The sequence below is a fragment of the Diplotaxodon limnothrissa genome, linkage group LG1 (genome assembly GCF_057381915.1).
Source record: "Diplotaxodon limnothrissa isolate DT_005_m linkage group LG1, D_limnothrissa_male_GT1.1, whole genome shotgun sequence".
Lineage (NCBI taxonomy): Eukaryota > Metazoa > Chordata > Actinopteri > Cichliformes > Cichlidae > Diplotaxodon > Diplotaxodon limnothrissa.
In genome coordinates, this window is record NC_140596.1 from 38276570 (window position 1) to 38298031 (window position 21462).

Sequence of the window (21462 nt, forward strand, 5' to 3'; positions counted from 1 at the left end):
TGAAATGACCACATACCATATATCTGAGCAAGCAAGGTCCTATTTGTGAAAGCAGTAGGTAGCCCTGAACAGACGGGTAAGACAGTTGTCAAAAATAAAAAAAACGAGTGCTTTTTAAACCATCAGATCTCTGTAAATGCGTGTAGCCATGGCGACACTTTGCTATGCATCTATTCTAATTGACAGATTAGCATCCTACACTGGCAGCTGCCAGTGTAGGATGCTAATCTTTATGTTTAGCTTGGCCTAAAGCACAGACATGGATTCAATGTGCAGCCTGTCATCGAACTACGCTGGATCATGGAGGCAGAGCTCATAGAAGCACTGCTGGATGTAACGTGGGTGAATCCTCCCTTTGACTCTTGTATAAACTGTAAATATTAACGGCTTGTTGCGTGTACCATTTTGTGTGGAGAAAATAAACATCAATGCATTAAAATGAAACAAGGGTCACAATTTATTATCTCATAAAAACGGACAGGATCAAGTTATATACAGCAGAAGCATGCAACAGAACTAACGCTCAACATTTAGCTTGGTCAAAGGCATTTTGCACGTGGGGTCAGATTATGAGGACGACGAGGACGAGGAATAGTCGTGGCAAAACTGAGGCTTGCAATCGAAAGCCAGGCGCTCCCCGCAGATGAGACTCTGGATGAGCCACTCCGGAGACACCAGCGGGATTTCCTGTGATGTTGCGCTTTTCTCGAGCAGCGGCGGACAGGCATGGTCTGTCACCACGAGGTCATACTTGCCAGCAGGAATGTCTAAGGATGGAGCGGGAAAGTGAACGCATTAGTTTCAGCACAGCAGCGAGACAGGGTGCATTGTTTGGACATCACTGTGTGGATCCTGTACCAGAGTCGTCTTTGTCTGCTTGGAACTGCCGGACGGAGGAGCCTCCACCCATGGTCATCAGCTGGGCCCAGAGTTCCACCGGCTTCTCAAACACCAGAAGAGCCCGCAGGCCTTTGAAGGGGCTGCAGCGAGGATGCCTGAGAGACAAACAGAAAAGATCAGAAAGAACAAAGGCTCTGTGACTTATAAACAAGAACACTTTAAGATATTTCCATGTGGAATAAACCAAAGTACCATCATAAAACAATGTCACAGCAGATGACATCACTTAAGACTGACATCACTGAATCAGCTGGGATTCTTACACCTCTGACCTCGTGAGGACGAGGAACAGTAGGAGAAACCAGAATTTTATCAGCACGTTTTCACACTGGTTTCCATTCTGAAGTAACATCCAGCTGTTACATTGTAGCAGACGAGACTTTTACCCCCTAATGTGCTGAAATCTGCCACTTTACTGCTCACAAGGAAAGACGTTTATTAGAAGAGCAGAGATCAGCCATGTGATCCGTTTCATTTATTATACAAACAGGTCAAATGACGAGGTGGGTGGAGCTTGATTTTGCCTTTGAGTGTCAATTCCAATAAAGATTTTTCAAAAGAAGATGGTCGTTTGACTTCTACACTGGTGTTAATTTGGACCAAGTCTGAATCCAAACTGCACTGCTGGCTTCATCAGTAAACTTACAGCATTTGGTGCCCACACGTGTTGTTCGGGGTGGCTGTAGCTCAGGCGGGAGAGCAGGTCATCTACTGATCAGAAGGTTGGTGGTTCGATTCCTGGCTTCCCCTAGTCTGAATGCCAAATATCCTTGGGCACGATACTAACCCCAAATTGCTCTCTGATGCATGTGTGAATGTTAGAAAGCACTTAGAAAATGTGTGTGAATGGGTGAATGCACAAGTTGTGTAAAGTGCTCAGAAGAGTAGAAAAAGCGCTGTATAAGTACCAGTCCAGTTACCATTTGGTTGTTTGTTGACTTTCATGTTCCCCCAATAAAAACAAATCTTTTGATGTGATGTGCAGCAGATGTGCTACATTTCATATGGAACCTTTTATTTTTGCACCGTACCGATAAATAAATCCCAAACAGAAAGCAGCCTCTCACCACTCCACTATGGCATCGTCCAGCCCCACGCCGGCAGGCAGCAGGTAGTTCCTGTAGTTGAGCAGTTTGTTTTCTTTGCAGCAGTCTCTCACCCATATGTGCGACACACACGGCACGCCGCTGGCTAAACACAGCAGGTACTTCCTGGTACGGCAGTGCTGGTCCGCGATGAGCAGGCTCTGGTAAGCTGCCTTACACTGAAAAGGGAATCAAACACACACTCATTTACTGCACTGCTTCAGACTTTAGGTGATGTTTGTAACCACGGAGAAGACCACGTGCATATGACCAGCCACTGATATTGCTTTGGTGAATACAGCCTGGAGCTGGACAGATTTATGGCACAGATATGTGTAACATAAACATATCTGTGTGATCACAGGCACATGCTAGTGTTTTCATTACTTACCTGTTCTTCATTGAAGTTTGGTAGGATGAAGCCTCCGCCCGCCTGCAGCTGGGTTTCTGTGTATGACTTGTTATACGGACCCGTCTGCACATAATCTGAAGAGAAAAGCATGAAAGGAGGCAGGAAGAGCGTCAACAATTGTAATTAGGGCTGAGTCCAGTGTGTAGTTAGCCAGCCGCACATACTCTCATGTTTCCAGTGGTGAATGTTCATATTAAACAAAGCCAGTTTCACATAATGAAATAAGTCTGTGCAAAACGCTCGGGATGCTCTGAACACCCACTTTCAGAGTGTTTTTCTCAGAGCGGATAATTATGTTCCCCTCATCTGTCTGTGAGGCAGCTAAGCAGAAGAAAGCTGCCTGGAGCTGCAGCTGAAACAGACGGTTTCAGACAGAGGATGAACTGAGGAGCTGCACCGAGGTCAGCATAGGACGAGGATTACTTTCAGCTGTGAACCATGTAAACCACAATCAGCCCCCTTTAATATCCCGAGATGCACCTGGCTGCACATTATATGCATTTTGTCATTGTTAGTTCATTGTAGCTCATTCGTGGTTGTTTTGATGTTCCAATACTTTTTGGAAATACACAAAAACATTACTTTGAGTGTTTGGTGTGTTAGCTACCGTGAACATTTCTGCAAACCGTGGAGAAAACCGTTTGTGCAGGTCATCACACTTTTTCTGATAATGTGGAGTCCTGTTCAGTTCGACAGTATTTATATTGCACCAAACAATGACAACAGTCGCCTCAATTTTCTTTATATTGTAAGATAAAGACCCCACAAAACTAGAGAGAAAACCCAAACTATCAGACACTTGGCGACAGTGGGAAGGAAGAACCCTCCGCCAGCACCATGACCAGTTGGGGCGTGAGGGGCACCAGCACCACATAGTGGGAAAGAGGTAATTATGGCCCAGAAATCAGCACCACAAAATGATGGGCTAAACTGGACCCAGTGGTGCTACTGGAAGAAGTTTTACTCGCTGTAGTTTAAACTGTGATTCTCCCACAGTGGGAACGAGCCCGATAAGCAAGTTTATGCACCAAATGCTTCTCAAAAATGTGGAAACACAGTGTTATTAAATGCACGATCACTGGGGAAAAGCAGTAAGAGTGAGTGTTCATGTTCATCTGTCCAGGCACATGTATGTGATGATATCACTGCTTCATCAGTGAGCAACACTGCTGCCGCCAACAGAAAACCCTGTCGACAGCTACGTTTGGGCTTCCAGACAAATCTTTATGCAACATTAGTGTTTATGTGACATAACTGAAGGCTCAACTCTGGGCTTTGTCAAAATCAAATCTGGAGGTACCGAAGCAGAATCTGTCTCACCCTCCTCATCCTCGCTCGTGAGCTTATTGGTCAGGCGGTCGGTCTCAGACGACGCGGTCAGCATGAAAGCGAAGCCCATAAAGAGGGATGTGTTCTGGGGCAGCGGACCGTGAGAGTCTTCCACGTCCCCAGACTGACCCGGGACATCGGTGCCACTGCCCGAGGTATTGCACACACCGACCCGCTGAGCTGAGGACGCAAACACACGCAGGACTTAGAGGTTAAAGACGGGGAACAGTGCTGCACTTTCTTTAAAGGACGAGTTCACCCAAAGCCACAATAAAGCAGTTTCTCACTTATTTTAACCATGGAGATAGTTTCTGATGTATTGTTGTGACGTGGGGAAGAGTTCCTGCCCAGAGAATAAAGCAGGAGTGTAACAGCAGCATCATTCCTCACAGCACGGGAAATAACACACCCACGGTGGGCGCACAGAGCTCAGAGAAACTGTTTCTGTGATGTGGCTGAACTCGCCTTCCCAACGTCAAACAGAACAGCTGTGCTCACATAATGCACCCGTGAAATCCACTTCCCTTCCCCTCCACCCGTGAAGAACACCACGCTAAAACTGCGGGTGAGTTATTCATTACCGAGTCAGTCTCAGCAGCAGAGGACGCACACAGGCCGCAGACACAGGTCTTCATTATGCTCAGTACAAAAATGGCATATTACTGATTTCACATGAACAACAACCTGAATCAAGTCTGCATCAGGATGAATAAAACAGTTTATTACACACAATCATTAAAAGTCATCTTAAAACTGTTAAAAATCAGCTGCTAATCATCAACAGTCCATTAAAACCAGTTTGCATCGCGTTTAAAATCACAACTTTAAAATTCAACGTTAACTGCAATACCATAAATATATGACATTAACCCCAACAAACCACACACACACACACACACACACACACACACACACACACACACACACACACACACAGCCATGGTCACGGCGAGTCGGTCTTCGTACCAGCTCTGGCCCCCGCCCCCCTGCGCCCTCTCTTGGCCGGCCCCTGGTTGTCCTCTGAGGCCATCAGCTTCCTCTTGCTGGAGGTTCCCGGGGAGCGAGGGCTGTTGGAGGAGCTGCGGTTGGGAGTGTTCTGACCTCCAGGGGTTCCTCTGCGTCTCCTCTTCCCCTCAACCAAGTTATCTGAGGACAATAATAAATATCAGCAAACTGAAGGGAACACTCAGCTTGACACAGTAGCATATATTAGGTTTAAACACTGGTCTCACTATAGGTCTCAGTGTATCTGAAGAGCTGGACGACGGCTGTCTGCTGATGATGCTTTGGACACTAATATGAGCTGTAGGATGACACAGGTAGTCTTTACTCTCGGGAGCAATAACACAGGAGGAGTCTGGCGCAGGAACAGAGCTTCTGTATTAGACGGCCACGCCTGCTTCCAGAGCAAATCTTTGTACGTCATCTGTCTCCTGAACAATTAACCCTGATCTCATCATAACTTACACAGGCAGCATAATCTTAATCGTCATGTTTTGAATGGTGAACCCAAGCCTTAAATGACAGAGGGCGGAGCAAAGAGCAAACACACGTGTCTGATCAGAGGATGGTGGCTTTGTTTGTTGCTGTGGGTTTTATTAAATACAGCTGCTGAAGAAAACGATCACTGTTAGGAAGGTTCAGTGTGCCGAGGAAACGCTGCTCTGGTCTCATTTTTCAGTGCAGCTGTATCAGCGGGCACGAATGAAAGGCGCCATGGAGCACTCCTGATGGCGTTCTGTACGTTCTACCATTACATTAAACCAGGGCTCTCAAAGGTGCCTTTAAGCTGAGTTCAGGATGATGCGTGAACACTCCAAACAGGCTCACAGCCCCCTGAAGCAAACCAAGCTCTTCCTAGTGTATTCTTTAGACAGAGTGCTACATGTATGCAGGACTTCTTCCCAGCTCTCTGAGCCTGCCGTTTACATACTACTGCATTTGCCTGCTGGGCCAAACACACAGACTTCCTGTAGTTACTGCCTCTAAGCATTAAAATAAGTGAGGAACCTCTAAGGCTGCATATCTGAGTAAAAAACTAAGAACGGGACCTCGTCCTTTTATAATGACCCTGTGCTGACCCGACTGTCATCACAGAGGGCCAGAAGACAGAAGAAGATGCTAACACTGGCTCCACACCATACTGTGTACTGTAACAAACACACTATAACATGCATGTTATTGGTTCCTTCTGTCTTCATCATGGATAAGAATGATTGGCTTTGAAAAGCTCTAAAAACAGTGAGAGCTGCGATCAGAGGAACAGACGCATCAGTCGAGAAGAGGATCAGAAGGAACCTGGTTAAACTCAGGCTGAACTTTCTATTGGTCTGTTTCAAAGAGTTTGACCTGTTTAAGGCGGACTGTAGGTGAAAATAAAATCCGTCTTGTCGAGGTTTAAAACAATTAAGCACAGTCACGGGCAGAGGCGGTACCACAGCCGTGTGGGTCCATCCTCAGCTCTGCAGCTGCCTCACCCAGACTGATGTCGGAGGCCTTGGCCAGGGGAGTGGTGGGCTCGTAGGGCCCGAGGCTGTGCTGCTCCCTCAGCTTGTTTCCCTGCTCCAGCGACAGGATGACCGATGTCCTGTTGTACCACTGCCTCCGACCCTCCTTCTCCACGCTGTAAAACAGCTCCTGGCCCTCTGTTTTATGGCCCTTAACGACACCTGCACAAACACAAGAACCATCGGTCCTGCATGTTTTAGTCTTTCATGCAACAACCACAGAAACAGTCAGAGCTGATGTCACTGTTAAATCTCCTCAGTCTAAACCAGGTCGAAGAAAAGGACAAAAACCAAAATCACCACAGCGATCTTAATAAACTACGCGCGGTCACTTCCTCACCTATACTGAAGTACTCGTCTTCCAGCAGAGCAGTGACCTCCGTCTCCAGCGGGATGGGATCACACAGCAGGATATCCTTCCCGGCAACCTCACACTCGTAGCCATCGTCAAACCGCAAGCGGAATCTCCCCTCGCCGGCGTCTTTGATGATGCGACCAGAGTAGAAGTAACCATTGGATGACCACTTAGCCACCACTCGCAGGCCGATGAAGCTGCTCCCGGCTGAGCTCGCCGCCTCTGGCGAAGACCTGAGGGAGTCCGAGTGGCTGGGCAGCTCGGGGTCCGTGGGGCTGACGGGGAGCACGCGGCTGTACGGCTCATCTTCTGAGGACGACTGTGGCTGGCCCTGAGCCGTCAGTCTCTGCAGCGAGCCACCGCCTCCTCCCCTTTGAGAGAGAACAGTCTCGTATAAAAGGCCTGTGTTGTCCCTATCCAAGCAGAGATGGAAGACATTCCACAGATTCATTTTAATGGAATCAGTGAATATCCTTTAGCTTTAACAGTACGCACAGTGCTGTTTTGGACCTGCTATGTCAAAATAATCCTTATTTGTTGAAACAAACCACGAGTATCTTTAAAGCAGCTTTTATCCAGCTGGAGGTTAGCAGACAAACTAGCTTTCTGTCCCGTACCTCAACTAAAGCTTACAGTCTAATCTGCTGCTGTCTGTGTGGCATGGGAACACTTCAAGAGCATCAGCTACAAACTCTGCAAATGTGATAACACGCAGCACCCCATCTAGCCCCAGATTAACTACGCAGGGTAAATCTGCACGAGGCAGGTTCACGGCGATGCAAGCCGTGGACCTGAATAAGGTTTGAGTGAGAAGAAAATGAGTAAGAAAAGGAAAAAGTGTTATTAAGGTCGTGCAGCTGGCGAGGGCTCAGAGTGTTTCCTGTCCATGGTTTCTGTAAGTGCAGAGCGAGCCTCAGAGAGGACTCACCTGGACAGGGAGGAGCGGGACGGGGGTCGGCCCCTTCTAGCCCTTCCTCTGGGGGTCAGCGGGACGAAGGCCCGGGACCCCAGCGTGCTGTAGCCTCTGTTCAGTGTGACCACTGACCCTGCCCTGTGACCCCTGTGACCCCTCTGTTGATGCCCACCTCCCCTCCTTGGACTGCAGACACACAGAGGGGACGAATGGAGCCGGTCAGGTTGCACAGGCACCGATCTGGGGACACTTTGAAAAGTCACTTCACTGTCAAGTGAGAGCTGTGCAGCGACCCCAGATCTACACCTGTGACAACACGGACCTGTCGCAGGCAGGGATCAGTGAATCACTGAGAAATCAGGGTGTTAGAGTCACAGCAGGTGAAGAAGTGACACAGCATGCAACTAGTGCAGAGAGAAAGAGCAGGAAGGTTGAGGAGAAACGGTAAGAACTTTGGGACGGTGGAGGATGAGGAGTTACCTCGTGGATTTGAACCCTCTGCTTGCTGGAATGATGAAGTCTGGTCTGGTGAGGCCCATACTGCTGCTGGTTCCCCCGGAGCTGTGCTGCAGGCTGGACGCTTTGGACGAAAGCGAGCTGATGTCCCCCAGATCACCAGAGGTCACAGAACTGCTGCCTGTGCGGCACGGAGAGATGTCGCTGTCCAAGACCTGACAGTCCACCACGGGCTCCTCGCTCTCCTGGACACGTCGGGCAGTGACACGAACACGTTAAACAGCCAAAATCCATAAATACATTTTCCTTTAAAAACAAAGAGGCCTGATAGTGAAAGAACCACGGATGTCTGCACAGGATTGCATGGCAGTCAATGCTTTCCTTCTCGTTCTGGAGGCTGCAGCTCGTGCTCATGCACACTCAGACCCATGTGATTTTTTAAGAAATGAATATTCAGCAGAAATTAAACGAACACTGTGTTTGGACAAATGATGCAGATTTTAATCACGGTGATGTTTCTCGATAAAATCACATAACTGTGAATTGCACAGCAGTGCTGCTCTCTGAACTGTGCAGAGGAGGATTGCATGAACTTACAGCCCTGACATGTTCTGACAGACAGCAAATACAAAAACACAGGCTCCAGGAATCAGACCCAGAGACAGTTACCTCGGTGACTTTGCGATCCACCTCTTTGCCGTCCTCATAATACACATCGGTAATGATCCGAGTGATGGTGGTCCGCACTTCCTGGATGGTGCGCACGTGTCTGCGGTGAGAGGGAACGGCGGTTCTTCTAAAGGACGGGGACTCGGGTTCACCCTTTCAATACAAAAGAAATTGAAGAATGACAAATGAACGATAGAAACGCGTGGTTGATCTCTTCGTCCAAAGAGGCTCAGTGTGCGTACCCGGCCAGCTGGGGAGCGAAACCCCGTTGCATCGAAGCCGGTCTGCTGGGAGACTGTCCGCTGGCATGTCTGAGCACACAGGACAGACTGATTAATATCACAATAACATCAAATAGATTAGATAGAACTTTATTAATCCCTCGGGTGGGTTCCTCTGGGAAATTCGATGATGGAGACCACATTTTTATTCAACTCTGCATCACTGATCCTGAGTTGCATACCTTGCTGGGCGGTGTGGAGGTGATGGTGTTCTCAGAGGCCGGCTGGGAAACCACCTTCTGCCTGACTGTTGTGCTGCTCGGGGAGGTCGGCTCTTGAGCATCAGGCAGTCCTCTGCTGTCCTCAGGCGGCTCAGCAGGGGCGAGCGCATCCCGCAGGTCCTGCTGCGGCGCGGTCGATACATCCTGGCTGTTCGGCAGACTGTTGCATTTCGATACGGACGCCTGAGAGCTCCTCTGTGGTGAGGCGAACAGTTCCCCCCTGGAAAAGACGGTACATAACTATGGAGCATCTTACCAGTGATCAAATTACAGGTCAGCAATCCCAACGAGAACCTTTCTGCTTTTAAACATTCATGTTTAGCTTTTCTAGTGGTTAGTTAGTCCAGCAACCACAAAATACTTCTGTTCACTGCTTTTCACAGATTTGCTGAAAACCTGTTTGTACCAAAGGCTCCAAAAGCAGTGTCACACACCAAATCGTTACCTTTACTTTCCAAAGGTAAACACATGGCATGGACGCGTGTCTTTTCTTAATCAGTCGACTGATAACGAGTCAGAGCAGCCCTAATGTTTCCACAAAGGATCACAGCAGTGTGGCTGTTCCACTACGTTTGCAGAGAACATTCAGCAGAATGACCCAACTTTGTCACACCTTACCACTCTCCATGTCCTGAGAGAATACGCACCAAGTAGAAAAAATAACCACCCAATCTCCTCTGGAAACAAAGTAGGTCTCACTGTCACATGCACACGCAGGCTCACAGCACGAAGCCTATTTCTGTTCTAACACACACTACATCAGGGGACAAATCCCAGGGTCAGACAGACATGTGAAGGACTAGATGATTTATAAAGTGGGAACAGATAGTGTCAGGATGACACAGGACAGCCAGTGTGGTGAATGCTGTCATGTGCATGTGCTAACATTAACACTGGGCAAATCACAGGCTCAAAATGCTAACAAAAGTGGGACAACACTGCTGTGAGCGTGTGGCAGGCTTTTCCCTGCGGACCTTCATGCCTGCAGTGCAAAGTCACAACATTTATCCAGACATATGAACCTGTAATGGCATTCCTTATTGACAAGCACAGTGAAAGGCTTAAACAGTGTCAATCTTTATGCATTTATCTGCCTCTGTGAGACTATGATGTGAGCTTACCTGACCAGTGTAGTGTTTCCTCCAGGCTGGCTGTCCTCCTCCACCTCCTGCTGTCGGTGCACCTGCCTGACCCGAGTGAACACAGACGGGCTGCTGGAACGTCAACAATGGAACAACAAGCCTTTCAAGTTTTATCCTCACGCGCCGTAGCTCAAAGAAAACGATTTCTTTAACATAGTAAGCAAACCAACATGCTTGATATCCAGTCACTGCACTGCACACTACCTGCATACGGTAGTGTGCACTACCTGCACGCTCCTCACCGGTCACAAAAGGTTGAAACACTGTGTGTGTGTGTGTGTGTGTGTGTCTCTTCCTGCCACACAATATATGCTTACAACTGTAAGAGACGAGGTGGAGCAGCTGACGTCATGGTGTAAGGCCAATAACCTCCTCCTCAACACTTCAAAAACCAAAGAACTCATAATAGACTTCAGAAGGAAAAAGGCAGAGATCCAACCACTATTCATAAATGGGGACTGTGTAGAAAGGGTGGCAAGCTTCCGCTTCCTGGGAGTCAATATAGAGGAGAACCTTTCCTGGAGTGTGAACACCTCCGAGCTGCTGAAAAAGGCCCAACAGAGACTGTACTTCCTGAGAATTCTCAGGAGGAATAACATCACACAGAGACTGCTGGTGTCCTTCTACAGAGCCACCATTGAGAGTGTTCTAACTTACTGCATATGCATCTGGTACACTAGCTGCACAGGGGCTCAGAGGAAAGCACTCCAAGGGATCATTAACACCGCCCAAAAGATCACTGGCTGCCCTCTCCCCACACTGGAAGTTCTACACAACGCCCACTGTTTTAAAAAGGCCCAAAACATCATAAAAGACACCTCACATCCTGGCCACTCCCTGTTCGAACTGTTGCCCTCAGGCAGACGGTACAGGGCAATCAGAGCAAGGACTAATAGACTCAAACACAGTTGTTATCCAACTGCAATAACACATCTGAATACTACAAAAAAATGTCCATCACGCCACTCTTGTGTTAATCTATGCACGGTCTGAAGCATGTGTGTGGGAATGTATGTGAATGTTTTACTGTTATATCTTATTAGTATTTTAAGTATTCTATCTATTTTATTTATTGAATTTTATTGTTTTATTTATATTTTGATATTGCTAGGGATGATGCAATGATCGGGGACCATTCTTAATTTCGTTGTTCTCATGACAATGACAATAAAGTTTCTGATTCTGATTCTGATAACCACATTTCCTGGTTATCTAAAGGTCATCTCCCCACACCCGTATACGGCTTAACTCTAATGGTTCACCATATGCAAGCATAGGCGAGCCCCTAAATGACCGGGGGTGGACATCCCTCAGAAGATAAGGAAACCAGAATGTCACGTGGAATGTGCCTGCAGTTAAACAGCTAATTACCTCCCACAGCATCACAGATGTGTCGGGGAGGAGCAGAAGAATATCCAACCATGCAGTTTAAGGCACGGTTTCCAAATTTAAGTACAACAATGGCAACATTTAACAATTTGAATCCAACATAAAGTTTTGGTGCATACTTTTAACAAAGTACTAAGTTAAAAATGTTATTTAGAGTTCAATCGATACGACGTGAGCACCTCAAAACCTCAAACTACACTGGGAGATGACACAGAGACAGCATGCACAAGTGGATTAGACTGAAATGAGAAGAAGACGACAAATGAAAGAATTTAATTAACGTGCTGAGAGAGCGCCAGCTTACCTGGTTACAGCCTGGGAAATGGTCGTAACCTTGGTGACAGATCCATCCTCTTCTGGTGGCGTCGGCTCTGGGGAAAGAAATGCATCGCTGAGCGTGCGGCAGCGAGACACTTTTTCACAAACAGCGTGGAAGGAGTTCTTACTCTGCAGGCTGAAACGCTCCGAGCTGCCCTCCTCAACGGGCGTCACCAGCTTCATCCTCAAGCTCAGCTTCCCGTCACCTTTGTCAGCTGCGTCACCGCCACTTCCACCCAAAACGATATCGCTGCTGGCCATCACCATGTCTGCAGAGACATCACCCACTGCATCAGACTTTTCAGAAAAAGAGCTGATCTCTGGAGGAGGGAAAAAAATAATATTACTAGGACCGTGTTATGTTCTTTGGCTTTTGGTGAACCGGTGTGGTGCCACTCACCGATGGGAGTGCTGTGTCTCAGCGTCTGCTTCAGCTGGTTGATCAGCGGTGGCGTGGCGCCGACAACAGGTCCAATCAAGTCTCCTTCTTTAGGAAGGGTGAAGTGGAATGAAATGTCTGTAGCAGAAACACACGAGTAGAATCAGGTTAAAGACAAAGATAAAGTAATTCAACCTTTATAAGAGGCCTTTCAGTTCTTTCTAACAGACACTACTGGGTTTTGGGTTTTTACTCTTTGGACATGACTCTCTGCTTACTCTGCAGAAAACACATCTTCAGAACGCTCACCTCCCGAGCTGTCGCTCAAGCTCTTTTCTTTGAGGGCCTCTGGTTCACAGCCCACCCTCTCCGTCTGGGACAGCCTATCGGGAGCTGAGTGCGCCTCTTTCTCCTGAGTCTGGGATTCATGGCCATTGGTAGAGACTGACACTTGGCCTGTGATTGGTTGAGAACTGTGAGTCTTTGATTGTGACGCCACCTCTTTCTCACTGTCTGTTACACAGAGGATGCTGTCCTCTGCCTTGTCCTCAATCTCCTCGTCCATGGGTTCAGGAGACAACAGCTGGCTCTGGGAGAGAACCAGACCCATTCCCGAGGTACCCTCGGCGTTCTCCACCTCCATCGCCACCTCCTGATCCTCCTCTTCACCTCGTTCGTGCATTGAGTTTTTGTCTGTCTGGCTGTTGCACCCCACCTCAGGCTGCGGCGACGACGATTCCACAAAGGGACTTTTTACAGTTCCTCCTGACACATCTGCATCCACAGCAGATGTTTGAGAAATCATAGACTGTGAAGGCAGGCTGCAGGGCGTAGCGTCTGAGGGAGTCTCCTGCACACAGCTTTTACCTGTCAGATCAACAGAATCAAACTTTGGCTGCGAGCAAGACACCATGTCAGCACAGCCAGCATCTTTGCTGTCAGCCTTCACATCGTTTACATTCACATTTTGTACATTCAGAGAAACTGCTGATTTCTGGGCCAGATCGGTCGCTTCAGTCTCAGCACATTCAACGTGGCGCTTCGGTGATTCAGCAGAGGACAACACTTTGGAGCCGGCGGCGGCTTGTGACTCCAACGGGACGGCTTTACTCTCCTCTCTCTGATCGTGACACGAAATCACAGAGTCGCTGGTGTCGACGGCAAGCGGCTCCTCCAGTTCCTCTATCTGAGTGGCTTGGCTGTCCTCCTCAGAGGTGAGCTGATGACAGCTGCAGCTCTCTGTGTTCACAGAGAGCTGCAAAGGCAAGGTGAAGGGAGCCGACTCAAGATGCTGAGACTCTGTCTCACAAGGCAACGACGCTGACTTTTCATGCGTTTGTGCATCCTGGCTCTGCGTCGGAACAAATACGTCCTAGAAACACAGAAAATCATCAGAGCTGCAGCTAAACGACACGTTTATTCACACACTGCATTAAGTCTATTTAACTATTCATTTTCTACGCATGCACCAACGCATTCACCAAAGTTTCAAAGTTAGTCTGCATTACTGTGCAAAACTTTTGAGTCACCCTTTATTTTTTTATATTTTACCAGTAAAACTGGGAAGACATTTATCGACACGCGTGCAAACGTAGCACATATGAGGGAAGAAGAGCTTTTGCTTTATTTTACCAACACAGCCTCAGCTCTCTTAGGCATTCCTGCTTTTTCTAAGCAGTCTTCAGCACTACTTCTCCAGGGTTTGTTCTGCTTTCTGTCAAAGTGATCCCACACTGTGGTGAACTGTGGACTGGCAGTGTGCCTGGCTACACTGAAAAACCTGAAGCCACTGTCAGTCAGATGCTTTCCATGTTCATAATTCCACCTGGTTTGGCAAAATCCCTGAAACGCAGCCTCAAACCACGTCAGAGCCTCCACCCTGTTCTACAGGTGGCTGTAGGGTCACTGCACACCCTCGCTACACATTTACATTCATTTGAACCAGAAATTGTGCATTCGTCACTTTCCTGATTTTCAGCCCAGCCTTTGTGTAACTTGGCTTATCTCAGCCTTCCACTGAGACCGTTCCTGACGAGGCTTCACTGATCAGCCGGTGGATCTAATACAGAGTCACACGTGTCTCTTAGGTCCTGCATCAGGTATCTTAAAACATGACTTTCAGATGTTCATCTGCTGCCGATAGTCTCAGACCTGCTGTCTCTTTTGTCCAGTTTCCTCAGATTATTTTTGGTGCACATCACGCTGGGACATGAAACTTGAAACAGACTGTTATCATTGGTATTCTTCATAGGCTCAACAAAAGAAAATGATGGGAACACATTATGTGTTTCTGTGACAGACTTCTAATAACCAAGTGGCAAAAGATACATTAGACAACACTGGCTCACCCGTTAAGTTAGGAGCCTTTTATGCTTGAATTAATCATAGGTTAATGTTATGAACTAAAATGAGTGAAGGGAAGGAAAAACAAAAACAAAACCAAAAAAAAACAAACAAACAGCAAATGTCCAAAGAAACCTTTGGACCTTTAGAACGTCTGGAAAACTGTCCAAAGCTACAAGAAGCTGTCTGCTTGAAAGAACAAGATATACAAAACCCAGATGACTCAAGACTTTTGCACAGTTATAAACCAGAGATTCAGCCTTTAAACTGGACGTTGCAGGATGTGACAGAGGACATACTGCTCATCTGACACAGAAGCAAACTCTACCTGCTGCTCAAACTCTCTTTACGAGGGGCAGCCAATCAGACGAAAGCTGTTTACCACGTCTCCCTTCATTTCTGAGAGTGAAAGGAGGAGCGGCACAAAGACCCGGTGTTAACAACCAGCAGCAGTCCTACACTGAAAGTAACGGTTCTCCTCCTCAGAGGAACAACTACAGTCAACATGGTTTTCTTTATAAGGGCACAAACAAAGTTGGTGCTGAAATCAATGAACTCTTCAACCAGCTGGTCAGCTGACCTACAGCCGACCACAACATCATCTGCTGATCTTTGCATTTTTTATTGATTAGACAGGTCAAACGGTCTTTGTCACTGGGCCTAGCACTCTATCCTCTGACAACTTAATACATCACATATATAATCCATATTTTCTACTGGGAACATTTTAAATAGGCTGCTGAAAGTAAAGAGTGAAGGACATACATGAGAGAACTCGGGCTGGGACGGTACAGAGAGAGTTCGTTCTAAAGCAAAACCAGGGGAACTTTGGGATATGGGAGTAGATGCAGATGGTTGTGGCTTGGGGGCGGCCTCGGTTTCCATTGGCTCGTCCTTTTCTCCTGCTCCCCTGTCATCCGGAGGCAGTGACGTATCCATTTGTGAATCAGCACCTGACAACGCAAAGGGATGTTAGCTTTATCCACCAGCTGATTCCATGTCTGAACCCAAACTGAGATAATAAAGCAGATCTACCATTTTCATCCTCTAGTTCGGTTGGTGAGCTGGGAACTATTAAAGGGGTATGGCTAAAGTTGTCTGGGGTGGGGGCGACATAATCAACAGAGCTCCTAGAGGGGAGAGAAAAAAGGACATCAGCTCATTTTTCAGGGATTTATTGTGTGTGAATGATGCAAGAGCAGCACGCCGCTTACTGGGACAGACTCTCCTGCACCAGTGTTCCCTGTCCCGATAGATGCAGCAGCTGTAGGGTGTGGGCGGGTGTGGAGGTGGGGTGACCCTGCTGCTCCGGCTCAGACACTGTACTGTCCACTGCAGCACCTGAAAGTAAAGAAGCAGTTAGAGTAATTTCAGATCATTTTCTGTTTGTACGAGAGAAACAAACCAGGACTGTTACTCACAGTGAAGGAAGCACAAACTGGGCTGCACACCTCTACTTTCAACAACTTCTCATACAGCGAGTTATTTTTTCACAGTTATTCTGATTTAAACACATACACGGGTTTATATGGGCCTGTCTACTAAGCCTCACCCTATGTTAGGAGCACACCAGCGTAGCTGTAAGGGCTTAGAGATCGCTGAAGACGACTAGAGCAAAGGAGGCTTTGCCATTCAGGGGCATGCTCACTGCGCCAACACGTTCCATGCGTTTGTGATTATTTGTGATTTAACAAAAAACAAACAACCACGTCAGGTGAAACCTTGTCCACGATGATTTCCCTGTAAACTCATTTTTACGCTACGTTCAACATCTGTTGGTTAGCTCGTCACCAACTTAACAGCAAAATGTAAGCAGGGCAAATCATTTAGGTAAATAACTGAGTTATTGTGTCTCTTCCTCACAGTGAGGAACTTTCAAACACTCGTCCCTCCAACAACCCCTGGGTTACTATGTGTGAGGCAGTCAAAGAGCATACAGTCATGTTTGGGTGTGGAAGGCGTGGAGTGAGATGAGAATGAACAAATAAGCAAAATACAACAGGAACTAAGACCCTTTTTTATAGTTAATGATTAAAAAATATTAAACTAAAAAAGACCTGCATTTTTAAATAATTTAAATTACAAGGCTGACACAGTACACCTCTGCCAAAATGTGTTTTTCAGTTATCCACAGCCCACCTGTTACAGAAATGAGACCTGAAAGGTTTGTCCAAATAGCGCTGACTGCCAGACGGCAACCTTCCAAAAAAAAAAAAAAAAAAAAAAAAAAACGCCACAACTCACACTTAAGGCCAACATTTCTGATGTGACAGTTTGTCAGTGTGGTCTTAGACAATATGAAGGTGATGGGCTTAAAAAGACAACATGTGTAATCCTTCGAGTGCTACATGAATGTACCTGTCTTGTCAGCATCGAACAGATCGTCCTGTGAGGACAGGATCTCACAGTCCTGCTGGTCCTGCTCAGCAGAGTCCTGCAGGTTCTGCGAGTGCAGCAGGACCTGGACACTCAGCTGCCTGCCTGACTGACCCAAAGACTCTGATGAGCTGCTGGAGCTCACCTCAGACCTGGAGAAGAAAAGAAATTTCAGTGCAAAGCCAAAACACGCACATCTAATGAATGCAGACTTTGAAAGGTCACATGGAGCTGCACCTCAACGCTTTGCTGTCCTGACTTTCTGAAGTCCTGGAACTGATGTTCTGCTCTGCTGGGAATGAAGAGAACATTGATTATTTTGTTTAACTTCATGGAGTCACTGGGAATTAGGGCTGCCACAAACGATTATTTTGATAGTCGACTAGTCACCGATTATTTATGCGATTAGTCGACTAATCAGATCATCATCCACTGGACGTAAAACTACAGCTTATTGCACCAGCAGCATCTGCTCTTATATAACTATCATTAGCTTACAGCTTTAAGCTTTTAAGGTGCTAACTAAAAATAAAGACAAGATGATAGTTTATTCAATTTTAATGAAATTTGCAGATTGTTTCGGTGAAGTTTAATAAACTCCTTGCTATCTATAATATAACAGGACAACGGAGTATATTCTCCAGCATCTCACACTTCTGATAATCAGCTGTCTGCTTGACGTTTATTCAGCTGTGTAAAAACTATAACTTTAATCTCAGACAAACAGATTTACTCAGGAACAAATAAAATACTAAAAAAAAAATTAAAAAAAAAAGCCAAACAACAACATTTTTAATTTATCTAAGTGACTCATATATATTTAACCTGAGTAGCGAAAGACGGCGGTGGGTTTGAAAACAATTTGCCGGGAGTCCGGTGTTCTCACCGCGCTAGTGACCTAGCCCCCGGCTAGCTATCGAGCTAGTGGGTAACAGACGTCTCCGAAAACATCGGAGCGTTTTTGAAAATATGTGGTGTCCTGATAAACTGAGCCGATATTTGAGGTTTACACAGCTACATTCTCGCCTGAAAATATGTTAAACGTTTATTTTGTGACCCAGAAAGAATAATAAGAGTAATATTAAAACTAACTAGCTACCGCCATTGTTGGAAACTGAGCTGGGCCGCGCTATGAATTCTGGGACACAGCTGCTTCTTCTTCTTCTTCTTCTTCGGGGTTTAACGGCAGCTGGCATCCTTGTACATGCAGTGCTGCCATCTTCTGTTTCAGTCCGTTATTACACTCTTAAATCCTGCTACTTATTCCTGCGTCTTTTGGGATCTTACAAAGCTTCAAACGACGCGTCGACTATTAAATCAGTCGTCGACGATTTTGATAGTCGACGTAATCGTGACTAGTCGACAAATCGTGGCAGCCCTACTGGGAATGCTCTGATCGGAACAAGTAAAAACGTAATTATACCCAGCACCCCTCATTCTGCATCCAGAGATCAGGAACGCATTTCTGTTGCAACCATAGACTGTATATAAAGGATGGCAGCACACAAGGCAACATCAATCACCATGTTTGTGAATCCTGTGTCCAAGACTCAACATAAGCATTTTGATCTCTGCTGTGTTGCTTATTTGAAAGCAGAAGTAGGGCTGTTTGCTTCGACCAATAACCATCACAATGTGTTTGTTCAATAACTGCAATTTCCACTATTTATGATTATTTAAAATCAAAATCAAAAAAGGGGTGACCATGGTGATGAATGTAAGAGTCATCTGGACTTGATGCTGTTGACTGTAAAGCCCTTTTAGCAAGGGCAACCATCAGCTCCTGCTGGCCCAAAGTCTTCACCGTGGGATGCACGATGGTGTCAGGTGGGGTAAGGAGACGCACAGCAGGGGCCGAGGGAGCAATAAACAGCAAACAGCTGATCAACAGCAGAGTGACGTGTCACTGAAACCAGACCAGTTGGGCCACTAATGATCTTTCTACAGGTGCAATCAGTGAAATCTTTCACAACTTTTTCAACACAAGTCTTGTTGACTAACGACTGTGTGTCATCGTAGATACTGCTGAACTAAATCATGTGTGTATTTATGTTAAAGACGTGCAAATCGAATGGTTGTGCTTGATTTACCACAACACAAAAACAAGCATTTAGTAACAAAAAGTGAAAAAAGGACCCATTATCTTGTTTCCACTGGAAGCCAAAATCATGACATCAAAATTTAAACAAAGGCCCAGCGAGATCTAAAGTTGTAAGCTAGCACATAAGGTGGCCAGCTTTGTTAGCAAATCACCTGTCCATGTATGAATCACAGTGAAATAGATGCCTGCTAATGAGTGCTATGAAGTGCTAATAAAATAGTATTTCACTCCTCCTTGGAGACACAGCCATCATTATTTTGTCAGATCATTTCATTAAAAGTGCAAAAAACAGTAAACAAACAACAACAGCACAAACACGGTCATGAACCTTAGTTATGCTGGTCGCATTAGCAGCCCAGCAGACAGATGTTAGTTGCAGCTGTTTGAAAAGCACAGCAGCTCTGCCTCCATGTTTTGCCTGTCAGAGGCACGCCACGAATACGAGGTAAACCAGAGCGTCACCGCCCCGACGCAGAGCGACAAGCAGCTGAATGCAATCCTTTATTAATGTGGATAATGACAGTGTAATACAGACACGTGGATAAAAGTCCTTATACCCAATTTGTTGCATTTGTCTCCGTCTTCCTCCTGACTGTTCACAGCTTCCCCACACAGATCCTGAGTCTGAGAAAGCTCAAGAAAACCAAACTGAGAAGCTTCCCCTGAAACACAACACAACCCGTAGCAGTTACTTCCAAGCACGACATCAAACAGACCGGCAGATGCTTTTGGAACTTAATGTGTTGGAAAAATGCGTACCTTCAGACTGAATACAGTGTGTAGTAGAATCAGCACCGGAATCCATGTCAGCGTCCTCTGGTACACACCTGAAAAATAAAGTGAAACCTTTCATTGCCATCTGACCCTGACCACAATCAAACTGCAAAAGTGGACAAATCAAACACACTTTTTGTTGTTTGGAGGAGCGCAGATATTTAAAACTTGACTGTCCTCCTGGAACACTGAACTGGGGTTGGCTGCAGCAAGACCGTCTAAGAAAGAAGCAAAAGCGCTGTTTTATCTTCATTCAGGACAAGAAACACTTAACTATCTCCCACTACACTGGAAAACACTTACCAGGCTCAGCCTGGCTGTTGCTCTCTGATTGGCTGCCGGTCTGAGAGCACCTGCTTCCTATTGGTGAAGATATTAATTCCTAGAAGAGAGAAGGTTGTAATGTAAATGACAGAAGTTGTCTTTTTTATACATTTTCAACTTTCAACATGCAACATTTGTTTTGGGTTTAAACTAATTCAAAGCTGCACAACAACTACTAACCAACAGTGGTTTACTGTTACAGATGCCTGAGTGTTGTATCTCACATGAACTGTGCTTCAGTGTTTCCCTGGAGGTTTAGTGCTTTAGAGCGTGGAGGAGAGATCGCCTGCCAGCAGGTCTGAACAAAAAGCCAGCACAGGCCTCTGTGTGACGAGTTTACTCTTTACATCTGAGCTGCAGAGTCCTCTCGACAGCTCAGATGTGAGTGTGAGTCAGTTTGCTTGTAACAGATTACCAGCCTCTGCCAGTATGTCCAAAGTGTAGCCTGCATTTTGCCCAGTTTTTCAAAGTGAGCCTGACTGATTAATGGGCGGATGGATAGCTGAGGAAATGAACTGGACCGTCTGTGGTCGAGTTGAGTGCAACGTCCGTGAAAAAGCCACTCGTCTTACCATTTTACTCAAGTATAAATCTGTGCTTATTGTTCTTTATCTGCTCAAGTAATCAGTAACTGCATTACAGAGAGGAGAGCTACTGAATGAGATCTTCTCCTTACCAGTACCGGGCTGCGAGCGGTGGGCTGTAGACTGGACAGGCGACGGGCCAGCAGAGCTCGGTAGCTGCTCTCGGGGTCGTCTTCTAAAGCGACACTGTCCGGCTGGGAGTCCTCCACTATCAAACACGGGTTGTCTGGCTGAGGCAGGCTGGAGTCCAGTTCACTTCCACCGGGATCCATGGGGTCAGGCCGAGGGCAGGAGACGGGCTGCTGTTAGCTAGCCGAGCCGTTGTGAAACAACAGAGGTGTCGCCATGTGAGTCCCTACAACCGGCTATCTGAGGTAGTCGCTGCTAGCTAAATAAAAGGCTAGCAACTAACGCTCCGCCCAAAAACAAAAGGGTGCCGCTTCCAACGCAACAGCAAGTATGCCCGAGAGGACCTTAACCATGCCCCCAGTGACACAGGGTACATTTACCTGTAAGCCAGCAAGGCCATTACGTTTTGGTTCGCGTGTGTATTTAGCAGCTTCTTTACATTTTCTTTGGAAGGACGAACATGGACACGCCCATA

The 21462-nt window shown here is 46.6% G+C and overlaps 1 protein-coding gene across 1 annotated transcript; it reads right to left on the reverse strand.

Moving 5' to 3' along the window:
* Positions 1 to 547: 547 nt before the first annotated feature.
* Positions 548 to 21204, reverse strand: tp53bp1 (tumor protein p53 binding protein, 1). The gene is made up of 29 exons (XM_085358203.1): positions 20951 to 21204; positions 20254 to 20332; positions 20084 to 20168; positions 19936 to 20003; positions 19734 to 19838; positions 17313 to 17367; positions 17058 to 17227; positions 16839 to 16898; positions 15914 to 16040; positions 15735 to 15829; positions 15465 to 15652; positions 12666 to 13728; positions 12378 to 12494; positions 12106 to 12297; positions 11964 to 12030; positions 10250 to 10342; positions 9090 to 9348; positions 8869 to 8937; positions 8627 to 8779; positions 7982 to 8202; positions 7517 to 7687; positions 6574 to 7001; positions 6204 to 6395; positions 4693 to 4872; positions 3718 to 3906; positions 2377 to 2471; positions 1968 to 2164; positions 859 to 995; positions 548 to 767 (listed from the first exon to the last, which is right to left on the reverse strand). Exons 1-29 carry the CDS (start codon positions 21128 to 21130, stop codon positions 568 to 570), a joined length of 5235 nt encoding a protein of 1744 aa, XP_085214329.1. The 5' UTR covers positions 21131 to 21204; the 3' UTR covers positions 548 to 567.
* Positions 21205 to 21462: the final 258 nt, after the last annotated feature.